At 36.8% G+C, this 27,132-nt stretch overlaps 2 protein-coding genes across 9 annotated transcripts in view; one reads left to right on the forward strand and one right to left on the reverse strand.

Moving 5' to 3' along the window:
• Positions 1 to 354: 354 nt before the first annotated feature.
• Positions 355 to 10,651, forward strand: ATP5PO (ATP synthase peripheral stalk subunit OSCP). The gene is made up of 8 exons (XM_063305403.1): positions 355 to 457; positions 2,621 to 2,671; positions 3,400 to 3,510; positions 4,645 to 4,774; positions 4,964 to 5,076; positions 7,160 to 7,246; positions 8,367 to 8,519; positions 10,446 to 10,651. The coding sequence occupies exons 1-7, from the start codon at positions 431 to 433 to the stop codon at positions 8,478 to 8,480; spliced, it is 633 nt and encodes a 210-aa protein (XP_063161473.1). The 5' UTR covers positions 355 to 430; the 3' UTR covers positions 8,481 to 8,519; positions 10,446 to 10,651.
• ITSN1 (intersectin 1) overlaps positions 9,836 to 27,132 on the reverse strand; it is a 126,295-nt gene continuing 108,998 nt past the window's right edge. For 3 of the 8 annotated variants that reach the window (XM_063305391.1, XM_063305392.1, XM_063305394.1), the window contains 12 exons: positions 25,203 to 25,324; positions 24,676 to 24,782; positions 22,996 to 23,179; positions 21,365 to 21,463; positions 20,339 to 20,506; positions 18,856 to 19,068; positions 14,186 to 14,307; positions 13,650 to 13,732; positions 13,483 to 13,566; positions 12,430 to 12,603; positions 11,896 to 12,054; positions 9,836 to 10,857 (listed from right to left, as the gene is read on the reverse strand). In XM_063305391.1, coding sequence (XP_063161461.1) covers positions 11,906 to 12,054; positions 12,430 to 12,603; positions 13,483 to 13,566; positions 13,650 to 13,732; positions 14,186 to 14,307; positions 18,856 to 19,068; positions 20,339 to 20,506; positions 21,365 to 21,463; positions 22,996 to 23,179; positions 24,676 to 24,782; positions 25,203 to 25,324 — 1,505 coding nt within the window. In that variant the 3' untranslated portion in view covers positions 9,836 to 10,857; positions 11,896 to 11,905. Of the gene's footprint in view, positions 10,858 to 11,895; positions 12,055 to 12,429; positions 12,604 to 13,482; positions 13,567 to 13,649; positions 13,733 to 14,185; positions 14,308 to 18,855; positions 19,233 to 20,338; positions 20,507 to 21,364; positions 21,464 to 22,995; positions 23,180 to 24,675; positions 24,783 to 25,202; positions 25,325 to 27,132 lie in introns of those variants that run through there. The other 5 variants (XM_063305393.1, XM_063305396.1, XM_063305395.1 and 2 more) reach the window with 5 other exon arrangements.

A 27,132-nucleotide genomic window follows, 5' to 3' on the forward strand; every position in this document is an offset into this window, starting at 1 on the left:
TTACATAAGTATATAGTATGAATACATTTGATGTTGATAATTATCTAAAACCGGAAAGGTATAAATACATAAAATAGGAGAAATAAGAATACTATTTGATAAAACAGCCATCTTTCTGCACAATAGATAATAAATTATGTAAATAATACGATCGGTTAGCATAAATCTAACCCATGGCTCTTCTACATTTTTAAAGTAATGCAAAACAAAGACTTTGCTTTCCCTGCTCCGATCCCTTGTTAAGACTTTCTTTGACCCCTGGAACTACGCAAGGTCTCTCCTTCCTCAGTATGTAATTCGCCTCTCCGTAATCTGAGAAATGAACCACCCCTCAGAAACTACAACTCCCAGAAAGCCGTAGTTGTGCGTCGGTCCTTGCGCGCGCTTCCTGTTGCCAGGCCAGGAAGGTTGGTGTGACCTAGAGAAGGAGATGGCGGCGGCAGGGTTGGGTCTGAAGGTAAGTGGTATGTTTCGTGGAGAAAAAGAGGGTTGTCCTGCGTTTGTGGTCTTCTCCTCATTCCAGGGACATTTCTCCCGTTCCTGTGAGGGTTCAGGAAGGAAGAGTCAGATCTCAGGTTCAAACTGGATCCCGAAGATAGGGAAACTACGGAGCTGGCTTAAAAATTAGGACTGATTGATATGAAGGTGTAAAGGAGATGCTCTGAGCAAGCAATTTCCCATTTTCACTGCCAGATTTGTTGCAAAATCCTCCTTTTGGAACTTAAGAACCGCCGCATGCTAGAGCAATTTTTGGATGAAACCCAAACAGCCAGCCGCATTTTTGCCTGCCGCCTTGTGCGAACTCAGCCCCTGGTTTGCTCATGGTAGCGTATGGCTTGGGAACCCACAGTCTCCCTGAGGCGCTCGGCGAGAGTGCCCTATCAAGCAGTGTTGGTACCATGTCACGTTTTGTGAGATGGGCGGCTATGTATGTATGTATAAAATGCCAGGGACGCGACTAGTAACGCTTCTTTCTTCCAAAAGGGAAAGACAGCATGATAAATGCTTGGTTGAAAGAAATTCCCGAAATTTCCCGGTCTGCCTTTTGAGTACACACACACACACACACACACAAACACACACACACACACACACTGCAGAAATCCAAGGTGGCTATCCAGCCTCTCTGAAAACACATCTAGTGAAGGGAAACTCACTATGTGGTTACACTTCAACTGCTCTCGAGTGACGATTATGTGCCATCAAGACATTGTCTAGCAACCACATAGATAAATGCTGTTACTGATACTTAGAAACAAACAAACCTTTCATTGGGGATTAAAATTGGAGAGCTAAGTGAGAGAAAAGCTTGGACAGAAGTAGGTTCATAACTACACCTGCAGGTTGTACCTCTTTTGGGAATGCCTCTTTCTGGTGGAGAAGAATGTTTTAAATTTAGATATTCTACTGGCCAGTATGAACAACTGAGACAAAATGTTTAATACAAAAATAATTAGCTCTAATATGTATGCTAATGGGCCAGTAGCAGAGAAAACTATCTCCATTGTCTCTCCATTTGCTCATTTTCCACCAGGACTGCCGGAAATCTTTTAATTGCCTGCTTTCAGTGTCATCCTTTGATGTGATCCTTTTTTTCTTCTTTTTTGCTTATGATGCTGTACATACCATAGCATGGAGTGTTGAGTTTGACCATATAAGCAATATGAAACTTTTAGTTTTAGCATGCCTTTAGCATTTAGTGATTAATACTAACTTAAGACATGTATAAATAGCAATATACATCCAAACATACATCACTGATATTATCTAGGAGCCTATTTAGTGTTAGAGAAAAATACTCAGCCAGACTTTGTATTTCCAGAGGAATATCAGAATAAGGTAGCCACCAATAACTTATGTCAAGATAACTTTGGTATTCTCCATCGCTGTAGAGTATAATTTGGCACAAAATCTCTCTTAAATTGCCAACTCTCTACCTGGGAGTAAGTTCATTTGAACTCAGTGGCATATACTTCTATGCAGGTAAGTGTAGGAGTGTGCTCTTGTCTATATCGGCTCTCACCTATTTTAAATTCAAACCCATAAAATTGTCCACGGGAGACATTTTTTGTGAGCCTGAAAAAAGTGTTAAGAGCCTCGGTGTACCGTGTTTTTTGGATTAATGTGGAAACCTAAAAAAGAGGAGCTGCTTTAATGAATAACAGCGCGATGCTTATCCAAGGCCTTGGGCTTATCTTCCAAATCATCATCAAAGTGGGCACAGCTCTGGAAGTAGCATTCTACAAAAATATACAATACTGAATGACATTGAGAATTAATATTAATTAATTAATTGATCATATTAATTAAGAATTAATATTATATTGCTCTATTTGCTGAATTAATATTGCTGTAATGTTGAATGCATGCCTTGTTCAACTGATGGTTGCCGAACTAACTCCTATGGGCAGTAAAAAAAAAAAGCCATATTTGTATTCTTCGGGAAGCTCCATTAGGTTAAAATCTACAGAAATGTATTACAAGGTGACCTAATACTTAATTGGTTTAGAAGTACATTCAGTTTTTTTTATTAATGTGAGTTTTTAAATAGTCAGATTATATAATAGCTTTCTTTGTTTTTTCCTTTTTAAAAAAATTAATAGTAATTTTCTTCTTGTAGGTGCGGCACTTCAGTACCTCTCTGGTTAGGCCAGCATCCAAGCTAGTACAGGTAAATCTGTTTAACACAAAGTATTGCTAAATTGGACCATAGCTTTTAATAGTGAAGTTTTTTACTCAAAGGAATAAGCACTTTACTATTGAAGTGTTGTAATTTAAGTAGTGAGAAGATAGGATTTAGCACCATTCACTTATGAAGAGCACTTTAATTATATATTTTGGTAATATACAATGAATTGTAAACAAATTTTCTCAGAAATAAATCCTGCTGGGTTCCGCCTAATTTTATTCCCAATTAAGGTTTACAGATAATGTGCATTCAAGAAAGAGATGAAGCAGAATGTTTTAATAAAATGACAGGAAAAAAAGGAGCATCAAGACTAAAGCTGGTAGGAGAGAAAGATAGATGTCTGTTAAAGAGATGGGGAAAGAACTAGATAAGTGGACAGCAAGGAAATATGTGGCTCTCCTGAGGGAGCAAGAACCAAAGCCCACTTAGAAGTCACACCTCTGCTTTGATCATGGGGAACCTGGATATCACACTTTTCAGTGGGTGTTTCTTCAGTCTGAGAACAGCTGCTGCCGCCATGAGGTAAATTAACATACATCCATACATCAGAGATACATATGATTTTTTTTATAGCAGGATTAAAATCTTTATATCCCATCTGTTTCAGTAGAATTAGTTGCAGTGTGTTTAGGCAACTGTTGTAAATTGCCCAGGATCATTTATGATGTATAGTAGTATTACTGATAATTGTGTTGCTTTTCCCCCTGCAGCCCCCAGTTCAAATATATGGGTTAGAAGGCCGATATGCCACCGCACTCTACTCTGCTGCTTCTAAGCAGAAGAAGTTGGATCAAATAGAAAAAGAACTGACTCGGGTGTTGGTAATAACATTTTGCATAACTTTTGCAAATCTCGGTACCTATTTCTGCTAAAGATGTTGATGTTCATGGGTATTTGAGGAACGTTTTTTTTTAATTTTCTTGTTAGTTAGGCAAAAAATAAACCCTACTCCCCCAGTTTATTATAGAACCAGAAAAGTTAGTTTTTAAGTATTTTCTGTAGGAAATACTAAAAATATGTGCTTAATTCTTCTAGTTCAACTAGAAACCCCTAATTATGATAGAGAAAATCAAAGCTAAATAAAGATAAATAGAAGAGTACTTGACATACAACAGATACTATTTTGTCTTTTATTCTGGGAGCCACCCAGAGTTAATGGGATTCGGATGGTACCTAAGTTGAATGAATGAATGAATGAACATTCAGCATTTGAAATGGACTGGTGGTAGAGATTTCGTACAACACGAATGGAAAAATAAATTCTCATGAAGTATGTATTTTTGCCTGGGATCACTGATACTGTATAGGACTACCTTTCTGTTTTCCTGGTAGGTACTTGACTACAGCAGTATTTGATGTTCAGACATTGTTGTTAAAACGAAGTGATCTTTGTAGCCACGTGCAATAGGCTGGAGGTTTCTTTCATACTGAAAGCAGAAAAAAGTTGTTTTTAAGTTATTGTGACCTTGTCATCTCTTGGTGCAGTTAAGAGTAGCAGAACCAAAGAATGTTGAAATAGATGTAAAAAGTATGTTTGTCTTTAATAAACTGAAATCCTCCATTCTTTGGTTTTCATACAGGTTATAAAAATACTAAACTATGTTTTCTATTCACTTATTTTAAAAAGTCAATTTATTATGGATTTAAAATGTTTCCAATAACTTTTTGAATGAAATTTCCACTACAAATAACGTGCAACATTTATAAAGTTCTACTGATATAAGTTACAATCCGAAATACATTTATTAAGGATGGGAAGCTAATGGAAACAGCTTTTGAGTAACTATGTACAGGATTAATCAGGAGATTAATATTATTTTGTCAATAGTATTGTGAATGCTAATATCATTAAACAATATAATGCCACTGAGCATATTTTGATAAATGGAACTTATGTCACAACTAGAAGCAAATATTTTGACCAAGATCTACTTTTTTTTTTGTTATAATTCTAGGCAGTAATGAAGGAGCCTAAATTATCTGGCATTGTCATGAATCCTTATGTAAAGGCCAAAGTAAAACAACAGGTTGTGAATGATGCTTTACTTAAAGAGAAACTGTCTCCTATCACTATCAATTTTGTCAGTAAGTACATGTATAGGGTCTATAATAAACTGGACTGAACTCTACAAATCAGTTTTAAATAAATAATCTGTAAAATACTTCAGAATGAAAAAAACTTTCCTTGGTAATTTGTCAATGTCTTTGTAATTCTAATAACGTTTGAATGTCCTTAAGTACTACTAGTAATTCCTTATATTTTTGTTTTTCAAGAAACGCTTGCTGAAAACAGTCGGTTGCCTTACACTTCAGGTGTAATTTCTGCATTTGGTAAGATTATGAGTGCCTACCGTGGAGAGGTGTTGTGCTCTGTAACTACTGCTCAGGTAAGCAAGTGGCATACAGACTATTATACTTCTATTAACTATATTTAATAGTTATAGATGGGTCACCGAGAATTAGGAATTGGGGGTGGAGGAAATACCATGGTTACACCCACTGAAAATGAGTATAACTCCTATGAAGGAATTCCATCTGACGGGACCCAGGTGGAAACACTTTCCTGCCATAGCACCCGCCCTCTAGAATATCATCCCCCCAAGGCTAGATTGGCCCCAACCTTGTTGGCCTTTAGGAAGCCCCTGAAGACAAGGTTGTGCCATCAGGCCTGGTGATCCCATGGACACTGCGAGCCTGCAAGATGGCTGTATTGTCTGTGAACTGTTGGCACTCTCCCATGCTTTTACATTTTTGGTTTATTATTTTCAATGTTATTTATACAAGTTTGTTTTTTTGCTGTTTTAATGTGAGCCACCCAGAGTTATGTAAGTGAGATGGGCAGGCATATAAACTGAATTTCTCAATGCATACTTAAATGCTTCCAGTTTCCATCCAGAACACACCTCCAAATCTATTGTCTGTAGCTAGGCTTTGTGCTGCAACTGCATTTGTTAAATCCACTTGCTCAACTGGTGGAATTAAACCAGGCATTCAGGAGATTGAACTAAACATCCAAAAAGATTAATAGACAAATAGATTCCTAGAGAAGACTTACTAAAAGACAGACTGCAAATAGAACCCCACTGATTGTCACCTATAGCTCACAGCTCAAGTCACTCAAATTCATTATTAATAAATCACAGCCATACTGGACAACAACACTTCACTTTCTCAGGGGCTAAGTGGCAGGTCCATGCTTCCATACAGGCAACTACCCAGTCTGAAGCAGATTCTCACAAGCAACAAGAAACACAAAGCCAGATGTCCAGTTTGCCTTCACATTTACATCAACTGTACTATCACACCAACAACTTCACACACAAGCTTAGAGGCACCTTCACATGATCTTCCTGTAATGTGATATATGCCATCATCTGCCAGCAAAGTCCTTCTAGGTTCTACCTAGGACTAACAGGCCAGACTTTGCACAAAAGAATTAATGGGCACAAGTTTGACATCAGAACACAAAAGAAGGACAAACTAATACAACAATTGTAATCTTCAAGGACACTCTATGACAGATGTCAAAGTAGCTATTTTGGAACAAAGAATCAACACGATTGAATGAGGGACTGCTGAATACATCCATCAAAATATTTCTGGCTGTCTCAAAGATCTCAACAAACACAACGGGTTTTAACACATTATAATTGTTAACTAATAATGTAGTTGTAATCTGTTCCACATGTAACCTGCATCCCCTTAACCAACCTGTCCCCCCTCCACATCCAGATTTAAATCCTGCATCAATTTAATCACTCCATTGCTAAGTTAGCTCTGGTCACAAAAGCTTATGCCCTTTAATAAATTTTTTAATCTGAAACGGTGCTACCAAACTCCTCCTGATTGTTGGGTAGTAAATGAATAAGTGCTTTACCTTTTGCTATTCCTTTTTGTAGTGTTTTTCAGAGTTTTACATTACTGTTAGCAATGTGTGTTTTCTAATAAATTCAGTCATGCTATATATCCTTTTCTTGTTTTTGGTAGAAAGAAAGGAGAAAAGAAGAAGTAGAAAGAAAAGGGGACAGAGAGTTTCCTATTCCTCCCCGTTATTTGTAGCATTGGGATTCCCAAAAGAGTTTCTTAAGTTATGGTATAGTTTAGTATAGTATATTAGTAGTGTAGTATATGGTATATGGTATAGCAGTGTGGTATAGTATAGTGTAATATAGTTCATGCATTATGTTTGCTAATGTCTTACATATCTTAAAATACTTTTTAAGATACTTTTTAATCTTTAAAAAAAGATTAAAATGTCATTTGTGCATTACATTTACTGAATGGAGAATTTCAATTAACAGTCAAAACAATAAAATGTTTTTAACTAATCAAGTCAGGATTCTATGCATAACAAGCTACCCAGTTCTGTTTCTAAGTAAAAAGATGCCACACATTCATCTTACTTATATGTTTAGAATTGGATGCTATCTGTCAGTTTTTAAAGTTCTCTCTATTTGCCTAATATTTTAGTCCTTGGATGAGGCCAGTCTTACTGAATTGAAAACAACTTTGAGTGGTTTTCTAGCCAAAGGAGAAACTCTAAAACTGGAAGTTAAGGTATTGATGCAAGTTATATAAATGTTCTCTAAAGCAAAAGCCTTTCCTAGCAATCTAGAAGTAAGGTGGGAAGATGGGTTAACTCTGTGATCCTCATTAGTATTCCTTTATCTGTCCTTGAAACCTTTTCCATGTTTTGCTTTTCCGAAAGTAACTGATACAAATTGAGTAATAAATGATTGAGTCTTACCCTAGGCCATAGGACAAACCATTTTTACAAGTGACAAAAGAATATTTGTAGCCAGCCTTAAACTAACAAGCAGAATTGATTACCAATTCCTTGGCCCACTAATTTTGAAGTTTCTTTAGATGTTGGGCTTCTTAATCTTTCCAACTTAAGTGCCTTCCAGATGTGTGGAGTTCAGCTCCCAGAATTCCCATACTTGGGGAAAGTTGCTTTAAGACCTTGTTCACAGAACAATAATTAGAAATAAAATTCATGTGTATTCACTATCAGGTACATATACTAACCATTCCAGTCCTGCTCCCTTACATAGTCAAGTCATTTTTATTATTTATTTGTTTATACGGGTTATATGCCATTCCAGTCATCACCAACTCTGAGCAGCCAACATACCCTATTTTGTAAAATAAAGTTAATAATTATACAGCTGGACTGCTGGAAAAGCTGGTTTTAATGTCTTTTGAAAGTTCAATAAAGGTGGTGCCATATTGGATTTCTAGGACAATGTTGTTCTGAAGAATCACCAATAGTTAAAAAGCGCCATATTCAAGGTCCCTGAAGTGACATTCCTTACCTTAAGGGACGCAAAGGAACTTCTGCTTGATCTTACTGATCAATTAGAGATAATTGGAAGAAATCAGTCTCAGAGATATATCTTTGGCAGTCCTAAAGATGGATGGATGGATGATAGGGAGGGGGGAGGGGGATGGTAAATGATAGATATAGATAGAATTATATAATCCCTTTTTGCTAAAAACTACCAATGTCCAGTCATAAATGTTATTAAAGATTTCAGAAGAACTGTCAAGATTGTTTGACATCTCTTCTGTCATAAATTTGGTAGTACTGATTTCTCAAATTTAACTGCAGACACAGCAGGAGTATATATTGTAGTAGTGTCCTATCTAATTAAGGATCTTGCCTTTTTTTTTCTAGTCTGATCCATCAATCTTGGGTGGAATGATTGTCAGCATTGGAGATAAATACATTGACATGTCTACGAAGACCAAAATTCAAAAACTGAGTAGGATCATGAGAGAAGTTGTTTAATGTCCATCCAGTCATGCATTTTCATTAAAAACTAGTAGGGTCTATAATGGAAACAATAAAAAATGTTTATCCTTAAAATAGTTGGTTGTGTTTATAGTACTTTAATATTAGATTTGATAGTACTTTGACATTGATGAATATGTGTGTCTTTGTCTTGTTTAAGATGTACCACAGCGTAGCTGCTATTTTAAAAATAATTCTTTTTTCAAAAGCGTGCTTCTGGGAACTACCAATTGTGAAATTGGAAATGTAGTGTTATTGGTGTTGCAATCTTATTTTGTCATCTGATGGTGAAGAGCCTACCCTCCCATGTTTATAAAACTTATAGAGTGGAACCCTAACAAATTAATGGCTAGTGGTGATCTCTCTTTGTTTTTGCTGTTTCCTAATTAATACAAAACATGGGCTAGTTGCTAGCCACTAATGGCAGGGATTGTTCCTTTCATCTTACATTGAAGGCCATAGTCTTCTGCAAGAATACTTGAAAACAAATTCCACTGAACTCCATTGGATTTAATTTCAAGCAGATATATCACAGGAAGATTAAATTCCAGTTGGCTCTTTGTGAATTCCTCTGTGGCCACATAATACATGCAATACTATATTTGTCAGAGGAGGAACTCCTTGGAGATTCAGGATTGCATTTGATATTAAGAGATCTATCAGGATTGCATTATAGTAGATTTGAGGCCAGAATCAAAAGGAATCAATCTCATATTAAATAGCCCAATTAAATCAAGAAGAGGGCATCAGACAGGCATTTGTCAGGGTTTTTTTTTTGTTCATTTGTTTTAGTTCTTTTATTCAAACTGTTTTCAACACATGCTGAAAGTATTGCTTTTGAGATCAACTAATGTCAGCAAGGTGCTGACAGCAATGAGTTGGTCAAATGGTGACAGAACTAGAGGAGTATATCTTTATAGGACCATTAGGAGTACTGATTGAGTAACGAGAATGATTTATATGCTGAAATATGACCTTTGCTTCATAGCTCAGTTAAATTTTGCATTCATCCATAATACGTATATATTAAATCTTTAGAGTTGAATTTTCCCTTGATATCTTTGATCTTTTAACATGGATAAATAAATGATTTATCCAAACTTGGCAAAGTTTTATTGTCAGGGCCACTTATTACGTGAGGTCCTGTGAGTGGCTTCTCTATTCTTCTTCAGGTTGTTGGCTTCCTGTCCTCTCCTAAGAATATGCAACTAATTTGTTTTGACACTGGAGCTCTTGCACCTGCTATTTTTATTGTCCAATAAGATTTCTCTAAACATTTTTTAAATCTATGAAAAGAAAATGAACAACCAGCTCTGTTAACACTTTTTGAATTCAAGCATGGCCAAAGTAAGTTAGAACAATGACATTTAATATTTTTCCAGCACGAAAGGATTTCCTTTTTTTCCTCTACATAATGTATTATTTTCATATACATTATATTTAATAAAATGTACTGATACAGAAAAAAGGAAAGTGTGAGATTTGTACTATTTACATATTTTAATTCAAACATTTCAAACAACATTGAAAAATAAAAACTTAACTGATTTTTTTATTGTGTTTTCAACCAGTCAGTGCTAAATAACTGCATGCCTGTTAAGTTAAACATAGTCTAAAACTTGGTCAGTTTAAAGTTTCTAACTAAAGTGTGTTTCTCTGGTCAAAAAAATACATAAGTATGTCATTTCTGATACAAAATTCTACACTATCTTCAATAAATAAATAGTAAACCAATTCTTAAAAGTATGAAATGTAAACTTTGTTGTTTTTCCAACATACAGGATTTTAAAAAAATGACTACTGAAAATAATACAGTGGCCTCCTTGGAAATAATAATACACAGTTTCAAGCACAATTTACATTTATTACCAGACCTCATATACCTATCAAGTATAAAGCTATCCTAATTTCCTAATGGAAATAATAAAGATTTGCTGTGCTAAAGAACACTCATCTCCACAGGAAACATGGAAACTGATACCAAAACAACATGCAAAGAACAGCAAAGCCAACACAACTCACGAGAACACTGACGTGCTAACAGAACCATTAACACCTCCCATTCTGAAAATCTACAAAAATCCCCATTTAATCATGATCCTTGGGTATCAAATGGAATAACTGAAAATAGAGAATGCGCTTGTACTGAAATAAACATACTTTCCAAATTCTGTCAATGTGTCAAGTTCATCCAAGTTCTTAAGCTCATAGGCTTTTGTTCAAATGATTTCCAAGCACCCTGCTGAATCAAGGTTTTCCTATTTGAATTGCAGTACGGCAGTGAATCCTTACATTTGCAGGATAGCAGGTTCTTTTGCCTGAGTTCGCTCACTTTGCAAAGTCTCAGCACATCCAATGTTTGAAAGGGGTAAATCTGCAACTAACATTCTTGATGAGCTACAATATATTGCCACAGTAATTTCAAAACCATGGTATCAATTCATTTGAGCCACAATGCAGTGTAGTAAACTGTCCTGTGTGAATATTTTAGTTTTGTCTTCATGGAGAATAACAGCTTTTGTGGACTAGAACAACTTTTCCTTGCCATTAGGTTAATCCCCCAGCAGCAATTTAATAATAAAATTGCAAGGTACAGCAAACACACCGCAAGACTCAGGCAAGCCTTTGCTAATTGGATCAAAAATCCTTTACAACTAAAGTGAAACTGTTAGCACAGGAACACTGATGCATGGATAGCGATTAATCCATTCGGTGAAAGGCCTAACGCATATGGGAGGCAGCAGGTTTCAGGTCCACTTAAAAGTTGCCTGCTAAAGGGAAGGGTTTTAAATTACTGCATCCTGGGCCAACAATGTAGTTCTTAATCTACAAAATATCTGCTTAACAAATACTATGAAAAAGCAGCCTTCAGCTCAGCTCTTGAAAACATTCCAGGCTACAGGTGCCTGTCACTTCAACATTTCTTTCCTCTTGTTTTTTGAAAACATTCAAATATCATGAACTTCCTAAAAGAAATCCAAATATCTTACATGGCAAGAATGCATTCATGTTATAGATACTTTTATATAAATATATTCACAATTTGTTTATATACTACTCTGAGGGGCAATAGGCACAACACTTCTAGGGGAATCATTAGAAAGCCCAAAATATCATATTAGGACACCCTCTCGACACAGCATGCTCCAGGAACCAGGAAAAGTGCAAAGTATTCTCTGCCTTGTCAGAACACAGACTAAGCTCTGTTATTCTAGAAATCCTGAATACTGCAGCAGAAGTTCCACAGAAAATACCAGAACAAAAATAAAATGAAAGATAACATTTTTCTCACAATTTGGAATTCAGTATTCTCAAAAATTAATCTGGCTATTAAGAGTTGTGTCATAATATCTGCAAGGCAAGTGATGTATCTCTTACAAAAGGACCAAGCTATTTTGTAGAAACCTCTCACATTCTCCTTTTTAAGGCTCATCAAACAGCTGCAGATCAAGTCGGACAACTATCTCTCCTGTTGGGACTTCATGCAGGAGAAGACACTTAGTAACCGGTCCCTTTGAGCCCTGGTCTTTCTTAATATCAGCCACACGGATTTCTGTTCGACCCAAGAAATCTGAAATCGGAAACATACATGATTATAACCAAAGTGAATATTGGGGTCAAGCTGAAAAATGGAAGCACATCTTGGGTACAGTATATATTTTATTTCTAAGAAAATGCCACAAAGCAAAGAACTGTGCATGAACATAGACCAGTTAACTTCCCTTTCAGTTGCAACTATTTGTATTGTCTCATTCGCTTCACTGGAAGATCCCTGCTATTCAAGAGTGTATTTTCAATTATTGACAAGGAGTGCTGTAAGAATAAGGAACTTGCTAACCTCCCATGCATGCACACTGTCATAAGAACACAACCCCACTAACCACAGAGGCTTAGGGGAGTTGCTCTGAACACAAAACTAAGCTGAAAAATGAGCAGTGCCACTTACCATCAGGAGAGAACTGATCTCTCTCAAACACTGTTATGCACAGCACATCCTGTTCCAAATCTTTGATAAAAAACTGACAGTTAGAATTCCACTTGGGATTGAGAGTGTCCTGTATAGTCTTGGTGATATGACACTGTGAGCCCATCGTCACTTCACAATACGGGTTACTCTTTCCTAATAGAATTCAGATAGATGGCATAGCACTGATTACATATGTGCATCCATGAATTTATTAATTTAGTTCTATTCCTTCCACAAGACTCAGAAAAGTCAGTCATACATCATCATTTGTGTTTAAACAAGAACAATTCATCTAGCTGTTGGAGTGTATGAATGCTGTAAAATGAATCTGGCATTACTCAAAGTTAATCCTGTTGTGTGTGACTTGCCACTTGCAAGCCACGTATTAACTAACCACAAGTACTAAACCCAAATGGCCCAGGCAGTGAATTCCTTTCCCTGGGGATGGGAGGAAGCAGGAATCAATAAAACTGCAGCTTATCTGTCTGCCTGAAACTGCCAAAAATAGGTGGGCTGACCTGTGAAACATGTGAAAGCTACTAACTTTATTTAAAACTATATAGGCTGTGCTAGTCTAGATAGGTAAAGGTAAAAGTAAAGATGCTCTCACTCAAGCTCAGCTCCTGGTAAGTACATGGACACATGCAGGATTTTGGCAACCATATAGAAGTGGTTTCCCACTGCTGCCTTCCAGATTTTTTTGTTTTAACTTCCAGTCTAGTATTCTCTAATGGTCTTATCCAAAATAGTGTAAGTTGAATTCAGGATAAAAATCCAGTCAAAATGGCTAAAAATCTATTAATATAATTAAACAGGCAGAAGCTACCAAAAAACGTGTATTATCAGGCTGATAGCTCTGCCCCCTTCCCTCCTTAGTGGTCAAGACACTAATCTACATAAGATGATTCAAATGACATTTTTCAAACATTGTTTTTTTCTGACAAATTGTTTTACGTTAAGCAGATTAAATAACCCCAAGAGGTGCCCTCTCTCACACTGTGAGGGAAAAAAAAGAACAAATCATGTTCTTACCATGAGATCTGCAGGGTTTCAGTTCAATACCTTCAACAATGTTCACCATTAACCTTCCAATACCTGTTGCCCTTTGGGATCGGACTGTGGCAAGAACAGGCAAGATTCATTATAATATTCTTCTGTTATTTTGGGGAAAACTTAAAACTGTACCCCCAGTGCAGTACCTAAGTATGCTTTTTCCCTCTTCTTCTTCTCTGTTTCTATGTAAAGTTCAGAAGCAGCTTTGATTTTCTGAACCCAAGCTGTCCTTCAGAAAGAGAAGGTGGAAACAAAGTTACCCATTGTTATGAAGGGCATCAGGTAAGCAAATCTGATTGCATGGAAGCATGAACCTATTTTAGCTCTTTTTCTTAAGGCCAAACTGGGTGTGATATGAAAGATCTATGCATAAGATCTTCTCCATGAAAAATAAACGGCAACAGAGCGGGTTGACAATGCAGGGAGAGTGAGGGTCCATTCCATCTTTTTGCACTTCTTTTCCCAGTTAAAACTACTTCCTGACCAAAGTTGTTACTGAGCATATAAGCATATAAATATAGTTGCTGTAAAGTAAAAAATGGGAAATGCAAAGTTAAGGGTTAATAACACTGGATGCTGGAAGACACTGAAACAAAGTATCTGTTGCATATTTGTGTAATAGAACAAAAAAGAGACCATTCAAAGTCCAGTAATGCTCAGTGCTAATACAATGGTATTTTACCTTTCATTTATACTTTCAGCACGAAGGGTGTAGACTCGATCAATATGTGAGATATGGAAGATGGGCTCATCCCCAGAAGGATCCGTAGGCAGTTTTACCAAAACCTCATTTAGAAATATAGGCTGCAGAAATATTAGGCAATATTTAGTTTAACCAATTTGAAATGCAAGCCTTACAACAGATGTTAAGCTTAGCACACAAATGACTGGTAGGCTGCTGGGTAGATACTACTTTTCCTTTTCATGCAAAATATTTGCCATGTATCCACTCCAATCTAGATGTATTGGGTATCCACAGGTCATAACTACATTATTTGCAACATATTCAGATCTGTTTTTTAAAGTCTGCCATCCACTGGGAAAAGACTTCAGCATATTTGCAAAGATGCATTTGGTCCTTCTTTTCACAAAGGCTGCAAACTGATCTGCTCAAGGCAGTAGCAACATGGGCAATACAATACACAGAATATTGTCACTTAAATCAGGAGTCTGTGAATTCTAATCCCGCCTTAGGCATGAAAGCCGGCTGGGTGACCTTGGGCCAGCCACTTTCTCTCAGCCCAACTCACCTCACAGGGTTGCTGTTGTGGGGAAAATAGGAGGAGGAAGGAGTATTAGGTATGTTCGCTGCCTTGAGTTATTTATAACAATAATAAAGGCTGGATAGAAAATAAACAAATAATAAATAATAATATATCTGAAATATAGTTGTAATTGCATCACTTCTAGTCCAATGCTACAAATACTGTCAAGAACATGGGCATTAAGCCAAAGAATACCCAAATTATGTATAAGAACTGTGGTGTTGATCCCACTCTAACCTCAGGGTCACCATAAATAGTATGCCCAAAACACAGGAAAAAAGGCCTCTATAATCCACAACAGCCTCAGAAATATCCAAAACACTTTGTTGGTAGTGCGAGACACTGCTAGGCATAGAACCTCAGCAACCATACCCATTCATCAGTGTCACTATCCTCACACAGTATGTGTAGAAGAGTATGAGTGAAGTTATGTCATATTTCTAGTTGATTCTAGCCATAAACCAGATCTATGACAGTGGAACCAATGACTGAGGGAGATGGTTTCCCTTTGCTTCATGAACAGCCATATTGGGGTTGCCTTAATTTGGATTTGTGCACTGAGCAGAGGTTTGGGCCTCAGTAGTTTAACTGGCCCCTTCTTACTCTATAATTTTGTGATATGCATGATATGATATGATATGATATGTCCCATAAAACAATTTATATCTACAAAGTTTAAATCTGTATGCTTAACCAACATGTTTATTTTTTTCAGATTTAGCATTAGGTCAGTGATGGCCATGAAATTATTTTCCAGAAACCATATTTTATATTTTGTGGGAAACAACTTTAGACGTTAATAATATATCACAAACATACATTCTTTGTTTTGTGTGCCCTCTGTACCTTCAATTTATAAATAGTTTTTAAATTCTGTTGGGAGTTTACAATCACCACCAGGAACGTTCACTATACTAAATGTATTAGTGGAAAATACTGATTTGGTTTAGCTGATTTATCTGAAAACAGGTAGAGATGTCAAGGCAGATTTATAGCAGAAAATGTTTTGCCATTTTTATTGCATGTCAATAGTAAACATGATGCTTAAACTAAAGTGAATAATTTGTCAAAAGCTTGACTTAATTGCTGCAATTAATTCACTAATATCACTAATCCACAGCCTGTGGGAAAATATGAAGAGCTGCCAGAGTTAGACTACATGAGAACTATAGAGGATACTGTATGTTTTTGTTCCATCTCTGCTTCTGGGATAAACAACACACATAGACACACACACACACACACACACACACACACGACCAAAAAGGAAGGACGAGGACATTACTCTCTGTGTAATTACTCAGGCCTAAAAAGTAATTTACATTTATAGACAGTCACCAAAGACATTAGAGATGTGTTTCTGAGGAATCGGAAATTGAGCACAAGCATATTTCCATCATTCCTCCAAACAGCTGGTGAATGCTGACATGTCTGTAGCCATGAGGACTAATCCCAAAACTTGTCCATTTTTAAACATAATAATATTTAAATCCAGGTTAGCCACACCAGAACCATTTCACATTGACTTTTTCCCCCAAGGCTCAATCAGTTCTGGGACAAAAAAGAGAGGAAGATTTTTTGCTAATATCACAGAAAAGAAAGTAAGCAGTAAGCACCCCCTTCAGGTCATAACAACATTTTCTTCCCTGCATCTCTAATTAGTTTTTTAAAATTATCTGATGCATTTTAAATTATTTGTTTAACAACGCATCTAGCTTGGTCTCAAGAAACAAATAAGAACAATCAGGGTGCTTTGGGAACAGTAAGGATTGCAACTAACCCCGAAATGGCCAACATTAGGCTAACAAGGATTAAGAATGCTCAGTGACTATAAAATAAGTAATCTGGGGAGAGAAGGGTGAGCAGAAGGGAGAGACAGAAAACAAGGGATTATAATTGGCTGGCTGGAATATTCCATACTGCATTATTTTATTTAAAGTTCTACTTGCTATCCACTATCTCTACTGATGCAGTTTAATTTCTATGTCAAGTTGTTGTCATCTTCCTCTTGTACGTGAGAGGTGCAACTGTGGCTGTGCTTTCACAAGCCACAGGAAAACCTGAACTGATATAAGAAAAAAGTATGGTGATTGGAAAGATCTGCTGCATGTGCACCCAACAAAACAAATATGTTTAGGCTTATTACAGTTTAATACGTAGATATCATTTTACTATATTACAGTCATCCATGCAAGATTTTTTTTAATGTGAAGCAGCCCATTTCCTATCTGAGGGACTACATGAAGTTTCTTAATAGTGCCCAAGGACAGTGATGCAATGAATATACTTTCCTTGCGGATCATTTTGTCCACCTCACATCATCACTTACCTACATACTACTAAAACTCTCATGTTTGTTTATCCATTTGTAACCTTCAATTGGGCGAACAGGTGCCTCGTAGGGCAACAATTTTTCAACCAAGGTACCTTAAATCAGCTAACTTAAATCAGAATGCATTTACAGAATGAATCCAAAATCCCATCCTGAAATTTGGCAAAGCTGTGGCCGCTTCAGCACTACTGCACTGCCACCGCTTCAACACCTGCTGCTGTGGTCAGCCATGGTCACGTGATCATCATTTCCAGCACTCACTGACAGCTTTCCACAAGTAAAGTGGGGAAGCTGGCAGGAAGTTGCAAGACCAAGGCCAGCAGGCAGGCAAGGGGCTGCTGCTGGGTGGAAGAAGGGAATGAGCAGGTGCGCAAGAGATGCGGTGAGGGTTGAGGATGGTGCTTGGGGGTACACAAGAGACATAGTGCAGGTCAAGGAGGGTACAGTGCAGGTTGGGGAGGGTGCGCAAGGGTGTGGGCCGGGGAGGGTGCATGGGGTGCAGTGTAGGTCATGTGCACGTGGCCGGCAAGGCACGAATGCACAGGGATTAGGGGAGGGTGCTTGGGTGAGGCAGAAGAGGGAGGGAGGGAGATTTCCGGCACTCCCTGCCAGCTTCCCACAAGGAAACTCAATGGGGAAGCCGGCAAGAAGCCAGAAGTCGCTCCTGCTCCGGCTACTTGTTTGCCTGCCTGTGGTCATTCTGTTTCTCTGTTTAGGTAAGGAAATATCTCTGAAACAACCCAACGGGTTGCTCTAAACTAAGCTTAGACACTCCAAAGAAAAATGCCTACATATTGTTAACATCATCTTTCTTCCCAAGAATCCCTCTGATTTTGACACTATCTCATATGCCTTATTTAAAATTAGAAACAGTGGATAACTTCAGCCCACTGTGGGAATTATGTTAAGCGCTAGTTTTCCAGACAAGGAATATTCATTATGTCAGCAGTCAACTGCTGCCTAGCACCAGGCCTGAGAAACACAGAACAAGATGTTATTATGCCATGGGCAAAGCAGGAACAAGAAAGGCCAGATTTAAGCTGCTGAGGTATAAGAGGGAGGTACACTGTCATATTGATAGAGGGCACTCAACTGCTCGAAGTGGCTTCTTTCTAGTATGCATCAAAGATCCTTATCTAGCCATGTTGTGTCCAGTATTTGGGTAACTTCTGTTGAGTTTAACCTGGAGAGCCTGACACCCAGTGCTTTATTTCAAAGCAAATCCAAGATCAACTGGGAGATGGCATCGGGCATCTGGCAGTGGGAAGGACACTAAAGGAAATTTATCTATTAAATAAATAATACATAGCTTTATAAATATATAGCTTTATAAATTTATTTACTAAATTTATATAGCTGCCCAATTCTAGGTGGCATGCAATAAAACCATCAGGTAAAACAATTATAAAACAACAGTATAATTCAACAATTAAAAATTTAAAACAATTTAAAAACAGTTTAAACACAGATATAAATAGGGCTGCAGGAGAATGGACCAGCATCCTACACACAATGTAGCCACCTCACTGGCTCCCTATTTCCTTTGCGAAAACCTCCTCACTGGTTTACTTTTAGGCAACCATAGAAACCATTTTGGAATGGGCATGGAATCATTTTGTGAAAACATCCAAGATATGTTCTCAAAATTCCAGAGATGCCTACTGGCCTCAAGAGGTTGGGGACATTCACATTTTTATATGAATAAAGGATATTTTAATTAAAAATCAGTATTTCCTCTTTAAAAGTGATACTTACGGTTTTGTACATTTTATACTGCAGATTAGACTTGGGGCTGAAAACCTTGTCTGTGCCAGATGAACCAAGAGGTTTTATGATCTGTGTCAGCAGGAGGAAGTCGTTGAACAGAAAACCATATAATTCCTTGTTGCTCTTGGCCTTGTAGAGTTTCCCACTGTGCAGAAATTTGCGTGGCCCCAAGCAGTTTGTAACAGAATTAAAAACAAGTTGCTGAGGGGGAACAAAACACACACACACACAAACCCAGCAGCAGTGAGATGTATAAAAATATAGCAGTCATGACATTGTTGTGTGTAACTGAACTTACGATATCAGCTTCTGTTCAGGGTAAATGCCTTAACCAAACAGTGTAATGTCATCGCTTGGTGGTGTGGCTGGAAAATAAGTGTTATTGCTGGAATTATTCCTTTAGGTTTGTGTTCTTCAATCAGATTTGAAAGAAGGAAAGTTTTAAGAACTGAAGGAAGTGTAAAAATAAAACTGGTGGCAATAGATTGGCAGGATGGGTTTATAATACACTGAACTAGTTTTGCTACCGCTTGAATACTTTCTGTCTGTTGACAACACTGGTCACATTTGCCATCACATTAAGACATGGATTAGTATAATAAGCGCCAGTAAATGCCAGTGGCCAAGAATTGGAATTAGCAAGGTGTTCCTTCCACTTGTTTTTTAGTACAGCTTTCCTTCTCACTCAAACTGGACCTGTAGTTAATATTAACTGTTCTTGATCTAAAGAAGACAGCTTCAAAAACTAGCATTTGAAGATGATTTGTTTTAAACTATCCAAGTTAAAATGAATCATAGTTTGTTGCTCAAGATGACACACTTAACAAGGGAAAGGGACAGAAAAATCTGAATGTTTCTATCTGACCATATGAGTTGGGAGGAAGAATGGGAATACATAGCCTGAGGTATGCTGCATCTTCATTTATGCTAAACCATGGTTAGGTGACATGTGAACACAGACTGTCTAGATTCACATTGTGCTAACCTATGGTGGCAGGGTTTACACATTGTTCTAAGCCATAAACCACAGTTTATAAAGCAGAATGGCTGGGTTTACACTACACACTAAGCTAAAACCAAACAAAGAATATTATGGCTGTGATTTATAAACCCAGTAAAGAATAACAACAACAACCTTAACCTATACCTTTGATTTGAAGAAACATGGCCTTTTTCAGCATATATAGAAAACAGTTGATTTTTCTAATAGAATAGTTTGCTGGTACGAAAGGAACTTCGCTGACTCAGTAAAAACTGCATTTTGTCACAAGAAGAGTCAGCAACATATAAAGGAGGTCAAAGAGAAAGGAAAAACAGAAAATTGACACTGGTAGAAGATATATCCAATGAAGAGCAGGATAAAATTGAAAAAAATTTACTAGTATCTCTTTAAATAATCAGCATTATTTCATTAGCCATCTTTTAAAAAAAATAGTAAAATACAATTTGATTGTATATATTTAAGCTTTACCTCTGATAATCCTTCACACTGAACATGAGCCTGGATCCATTCTAATCTGTCTGAATTTTCCTTCTCACGTACACCTTCATTCACTTGCGAGCATAATTCTTCTGCTTTCTCTAAAGCATGTTTCAAGTGGCTATGATCAGGGTGATTTTCAGGAGTATTTTCTAATATCTACATAAAAATAAGCCAATTTAGTTCCTTAGAAGCCTGCAAATCTATTCTCTTTTTAGAGTATTTTTATTAATTATAAAAATACATAAAAATACAACCCAATAAATAAGATAGTTTAAATAAATCCTGTCTAAATCAGTAAAGAAAAAACATATTATTTCTTGATTGCTAAAACAGATTAAGGCTGACTCATTTTCAAAGCAATCTCATTTTAATCTTTCCTATATTACTCTAATACAATTTAAACCTTTCATTATCTGTTCACTCCTCAGACTTACCTAATCATACTGTTAAAGAACTAAAGACAAGATCAATTCATACTTGAGTTTCATCTGTGCAGGGTAGGGGTCTAGCCCCTACATAAAACTAATAGAGGAGAGGAGAAAGAGAAAGGCTACCTTATACCAAGTGTATATAATTTAGATCAGGTATAGATAGACTGTGAGAGCCAGTATGGTGTAGTGGTTAAGGCATCAGTCTAGAAAGCAGGAGACTGTGAGTTCTAATCCCACCTTAGGCACAAAGCCAGCTGGGTGACCTTGGACCAGTCACTCTCTCTCAGCCTTGGCAAGGAGGCAATGGCAAACCACTTCTGAAAAACCTTGCTAAGAAAACTGCAACGATTTGTATAGGCAGTCTCCGAGAATCGGACACGTTTCAATGGATTAAAAAAAAAAAGGTAGACTACATGCTTGTGAAGGTCTAGGGTTCAAAGCTATCATGGTTACAGACATAAGCATGGGCAGAGTTTGAGTCCAACACATCTGGTGACCATCAGGTAGTAGTGCATACCAGATAAATTAACAAAGTAAAGTAATATAGATCTCTATATTTTAATCTGATAGTAAAAGGACTTACATTTTTTATTATCAGAGGATATCGTGTAACTCGTTGCATAGGCTTTAGCAAAAAGCTTGATAATGGCATTCCTTTACAGCGAGGATCCATTGCTAATTTCTGAAATATTGAGAAAGCAAGAAATGTTAGCTGTTTTATGAAAGGTATTTTGAAAATGTCAAAAGCAAACAGACCTTCCTTTACTGTTTACATTCACGTTAATATCAAATCTCTCTCCCTCCCTCCCTCTAAATCTATAGTATTAAAATATGTACAGTAGTCCTAAGTTGCTTATTTGACATACACATGCTATTTAGTGGTCATTGAGAAACAGAATTTTGAACTATCTCTATTAGGGAAACTGAATGGGAGGTTGTAAAAGGGAGAAAGGAGAAAGAAAAGGAGTGGACATTTGTTAATGCAACATTGGGGTTCATTCATGATGAAAATTTCTAATCCTGGGGTAATAGTCTTTCTTGCAGGGGGAGTCAATAAATCCCAAAGAATTGTTAAAGGGCACATCAGTGCCTTCTCTTACCCCAGGAGCATGCACTTTCTGATTTGGGAAATAAGACAGTCTTATTTCATGTTCTTTGCCCCTGATTATCAGTCCAAGCACGTAATAAGAATTAACAGGTAAACCATACATTTGAAAAACTATAAATACCCCAAGTTCAAAGAGGCATGAGGCTCTCTAGTGAAGATGTTTTTCCCTCAGATAGACTAGGGATAGATTATCTCAGATAGGAAGCTATTTTATCAGAGAAAACTTGACATATCAGTATATTGTTTAAACATGTATTATGGCTATGATTATGTGAATGCTGATGTTCTATTGACCTACTGATCCAAACTTTTCAAACTGATTCTGATATCATGTACTTGATTTTGCAATGTATGTTTTAGTAAAAACAGAGAAAGAGATTTGCTTTAGATAACAATGTAAAGATACATTTCTGTGGATCTCAGTTCCCAGGAATCTCAGTTTGGGACATGGACAAGTCTTGAAAATTCTCAGTGTTCCAAACTGGTAAGCTTAAGGGCTTAATTAACACAGAATTACATTAAAAGATACAGAGCAATAGTTCACAAGAGATATACTTGCAGGTACTTAATCTATTTGTGGGGATTGAAAGTTAGCATTCCTTAACTAAGTGCTGAAGGAAATGCTGCAGAGAATGCAGAACAGTTACTTAACACAGATTTCCCCAATTCTGTTAACAGTGCATAGGACTAAGAGAAAAGACATATCTTTGGACATGGAAAAGTATCATACACTTAATATTTGTTCTTCTGTTCCCCAGATTGTTTTCCCTGGCTTCATCATTCAAATCACAATTTGTTTTTCAAACTTCCTAATTCTAAAAAGAATCTTGCCATACTGCACTGAAGTCAGTTATTTGGAACAAAGTCAAAAGGCTCCTTTGCATGAAGGAACTAAATAGGCGGCTGTCTAAACTGTGATGTATTTATATAGGAGCATGATAAATCCATGGACTGCGCACTTCTGATTTTTCTTTGACCAAATTATTGCCATTAGAAGATAAATGGAGAGAAAACCATTCAGTTATAAAGCTGTGTTTCTGCTTGGCACGTTTTAAATGCAGAAGTTTCTGTAAAGAAAAAGATGAGCAAACTTGACATTCTCTTACTTTAACGAATTCCTTGAAGTCAGGCACTTCATCTGTTTTCTGTTGGATGAGTGCTGCCCCATTCAGCTGGCAGCTGCAGAACCGAATGTAGGGCTGCATGTGAGGAAGCTGTGCAGTCAGGATATCACCTATCATTTTAACTGGCATTCTTTCACCTGACATCTTTTTACGAACTCGCAGTGCTCTAAATAGCAAAAAGTGACAGAGGTATTCTGTTAGGTATTTGGTTTAATCCCTTTACTAATATTCTACAAATCAAAGCATTTGACCTTTGGAAAGTAGCCAACTGGAAGCCCTCCGCTATGAAAAGATTTTTGAACCAGCAGAACTTTCTGTTAGTGCAGAGATTAACAACCTGTGGCTACCAAGTCCTGTTTCTGCTGCCCTGGGAGTTTCCTCTGATCATTTCCTTCATTCTGAGGGAAGAAACACTTGAAAACTGTAGCATAAGGTATAAAATAAATGTATCTGTCAGAAAACAAAGAACCTGGAAACATCACCCCAAACAGAGCCCTGCCCACCCCTATGGCCCCCCTTTATCTGTACCTTTTAATTCTCTAAAAAATATCAACTGTGGTCCATGGCTAGCAAAAGGTAGCCCACCCCTATGTAAGTGGAACTGGAAGGAGGCAATTCACTGTTCCCTGCAGCTCCCTCATGTCCTCTTCTACACTATTTTGAACAATCCCCCAAATTAGCTGGAACAGATTTGGAGCAAAGTGTGTAAAAGGCTGTAGGAAGAAGTAGGAACCCCCCAAATAATCACCTTGCTTATTTAGTGATGGAAGCTTCAACTGGGTCAAAGAACTAACCATCAGAGCAGAGATATACTGTAAATTGGATTAAAATACTGACTGGGTAAAACCCTCAACTGCGCATTTAAGCTTATGGTTGAAAAAAACAGCATTTTTTAAAAAATCAACATTAATATATTGCTCAGTCTGAGATAGCAAGGCCACACGTGACTAGTGAAAATCTTGGATTTAGTTTCTAGAAATATCCTAAATTTGTTGCCAAATAATATTTTTTAATGTGACAGAAAGAGAAAATTATAAAATCTGTGACTGGAGAATTACTGTATTGACTTTGAGTGATGTACCAAATGCCATGTTTCAATATCTAGCACATGGGCAAAGGAGAAAAATTAAATCTGATTTCATTTATATTACATTTATTTAACATAGAATACAATTCAAATAATTATTCTGCCCTAACGGATTCTTCATAATTATATGAAACTATCAAGGGTGCGTAACTTGATGAGGGGGAAGTTGATCTTCTGTTCTGAAAAGGCTCATCAGAACCCCCTCACCATTTCAACATCCTGAGTAGTACAAGAAAGGAAAGGAATGGAATGAAAAGAAATAGTAATAATAAACTGCAAATAAGAGATTGTAACAGTTGTGTTTCCCTGTATTTAATGGAATTAGAAAAGCTTGTTTGACTTTAAACTTGATGGAAAATGTAGTATAAAGTACACATCATTTTATGGCATAATATTTTTCAACAAGCTGTATTTTTCATGTAATGTTTTTTCATATACCCTATCTCCGTGTACATCATGTTCAATTTTCATGTCAAACAAAACATCATTTTAATTTCCATATTTTTCCTTCCCAAGGAAATGGAAAGAATCCCCAGTGTTTATTTGGCAAAAATATGTTTTCAAAAGCAACTTACTTCAGTAGTTTAATATTGCACATAATGAGTTCCTTCCAGTTTACAAAAATCATAGCAACTTCTTTTTCTGTCAACAGTTCAGAGTCCATCAGTGGCTTCTGGAAGATCTGAAGGTTTAAATGAATAGTTTAGAGAACTGAACTCTATACTTCATTTGCACTCTCAGCTTAAGATCAAAGATCTGAAAACCACATTACCTGCATCACTTTGACAATTTCATAGGATGTAATATTGTCAGAGATCAGCTCTTTAAAATCTCAGTGGTTCCAACAGGAGAAGTTAAGCAACTGCTTAACTCAGAGCAGCCAAAATACAATTACATGGACAAGGAGGCTTGCAAGCATCAGGAAAATTTACTGTTATATTGGCACCAATGGACTCAAGTTCTGATCAAAAAGGCAGTTCAAGATCATCATATTTTCAAAGTTTATCTATGTTCAGCAGGCATACCTTAACTATGTGGAATCTAGCAAGAAAAAAAATGGAACTGAGGAAGGTGTTTTAAAAATATGAGCAATTAAGCTCACCTCTGTTACTAATTGTAAGTCATTCACATAGTTCTCCTCTGTTACTATGAGTTCATGAATGTACCCTTGCCGTTTCCTTTCTGTGGGTGTCAACATGTCTAGAAGATGCAAATCGGCACACCCTGAAAAACACAAGGAAAGAGGCACTATTTACTCTTTTGATTATTAACAAAATTCTGCATAAAATCCATGTGTTGGTGTTTAGTTTATTGATTCTTTTGATCTGAGCTGCAAATAACTCAAACCTCGTTCTCTTTCAGATACTCTCCATTTTAATACTACAGTGTTACTAAACTTGAAAATCATATCCGAGCTGAACAATTTCAGATTACAAGACAGGATTTAACATTGTTGAATGATTCATATGTAAGCATATAAATGCTTTTTAAAGCATTAAACAGCACTACAACAAAATTTGTTCTGTATTACTAACAAACTGCAAATATTAACATTTCTAAGAAATATGCTTCCACACTTTTGAATTGAAGAATGTGCTCCATTCACACTGGAGTAGGCAAAGGAGGAGAAAATGGAAACATTTTGCTTAAAAGAGTAGCATTCCATAGTTACCCCAACATGTGTGTGCATGCGGTAGTTAAGAACATTGTTCTCTAATCTGTATTGTATGTATGTATAAATAGAAAATTATATTTTCTTGCATTAAAATATTGAGCTATTTACAGGAAAACCAGGCTTTTATATAGAGTTTTGTAGATTTTTTTAATAGGGTAGAATTTGGATTAACAGAGGAACACTGGATCATGCATTTGAAGTAAGGCAGTTTACCAAATTAGCTAGAATGAAATCTAGTTTAGTAAATGCCTAGCTAAAGCATTCTTTGTGACATCTCCTTTGCACAGCAGTACTGAACCGTATTTTTATTTATTTGATCTATGTCCCACATTTCTTCCAGGAACTCAAGGTGTCATACTTTCACCTCCATTTTTACCCACAACTCATTGGTGACATAGTTTGGGCTGAGAGCGAGTGGCCCAGAGTCATTCACATATATGCATGCAGTATGCACAGGAAGAAATATACTCTAAAGCAATCAGATACTGCAAAGTTCACTTTTCAGTTTGGAAAGCATCTTTTCATTGTTAATATCCTTTGTTCTAGTTTTAATTTAGTTTTACACTGCTGCCCTTTGCTCATCTATATCTTATTTTGTTTTCTCATATTGGTATTCCATTATCTATACTTTTGATACTCTAATAGTTGAACTCAGAGCCCCGTGTGGTTCCCCAAAGCCTTGGGTGCAGCCTGCAGAAACCTCCAAAAGTCATTACAAACTGTAATCTTTAATGACTGGATAGAATTCACATTAATTGTGTTTAATTTGAATTACCTTTAAATTACCTTTACATGAAGCAAATCTAATTGTATCCTGACCCCACCCATACTTCTGGAGTCCATCCCAATATGCCACTCAAAATCAAAAGCTCAGTCCAGAAAAAAATGTGTCCCCCAAGAGAAGGATGCCTAGGTTCTTTCAAAATGTAAACATCAGTGAGCCCTGCATTAAACCTGGCATAAAAACCATGAAAATCTCAATAGCTGGCTGGGGCATACATTAAAAGCTTCCTAGGCCCAATGCCTACAGCTCCAGGTATGTCCTTCTGAATCCCTGGAAATCTTCTACTACTGGTTAAACAGACCAATAATTTGATCTAGTATATGGCAGTTTCTGAAGATCCAATGTGAAGGATGACAAACACAATCATAGAACTTTTGGGAGAGACACCTAAAACTGGAAAAATGGGTATTTTCTAACTTTTGTAAGGGTATAAGCAACATTATTTATTATTAAAATGATATACTAATGGCAATTAGATAATTACCACCTGAACAGAGGCAGGATTCAAACTTATACTGATTGTTAAGAGGGAACTAGCATCCTGTATTATTTAAATTAACACTATTACTGGGG

Source organism: Candoia aspera, chromosome 5, assembly GCF_035149785.1.
Source record: "Candoia aspera isolate rCanAsp1 chromosome 5, rCanAsp1.hap2, whole genome shotgun sequence".
Taxonomy (NCBI): domain Eukaryota; kingdom Metazoa; phylum Chordata; class Lepidosauria; order Squamata; family Boidae; genus Candoia; species Candoia aspera.

Excerpts from the sequence above, each read along its gene's own strand:
- ATP5PO (XM_063305403.1), top strand. The coding sequence starts at position 431 with ATGGCGGCGGCAGGGTTGGGTCTGAAG. Across the intron at positions 458-2,620 it reads CGGCAGGGTTGGGTCTGAAG|GTGCGGCACTTCAGTACCTC; the intron begins GTAAGTGGTATG and ends TTCTTCTTGTAG. Across the intron at positions 7,247-8,366 it reads CTCTAAAACTGGAAGTTAAG|TCTGATCCATCAATCTTGGG; the intron begins GTATTGATGCAA and ends TTTTTTTTCTAG.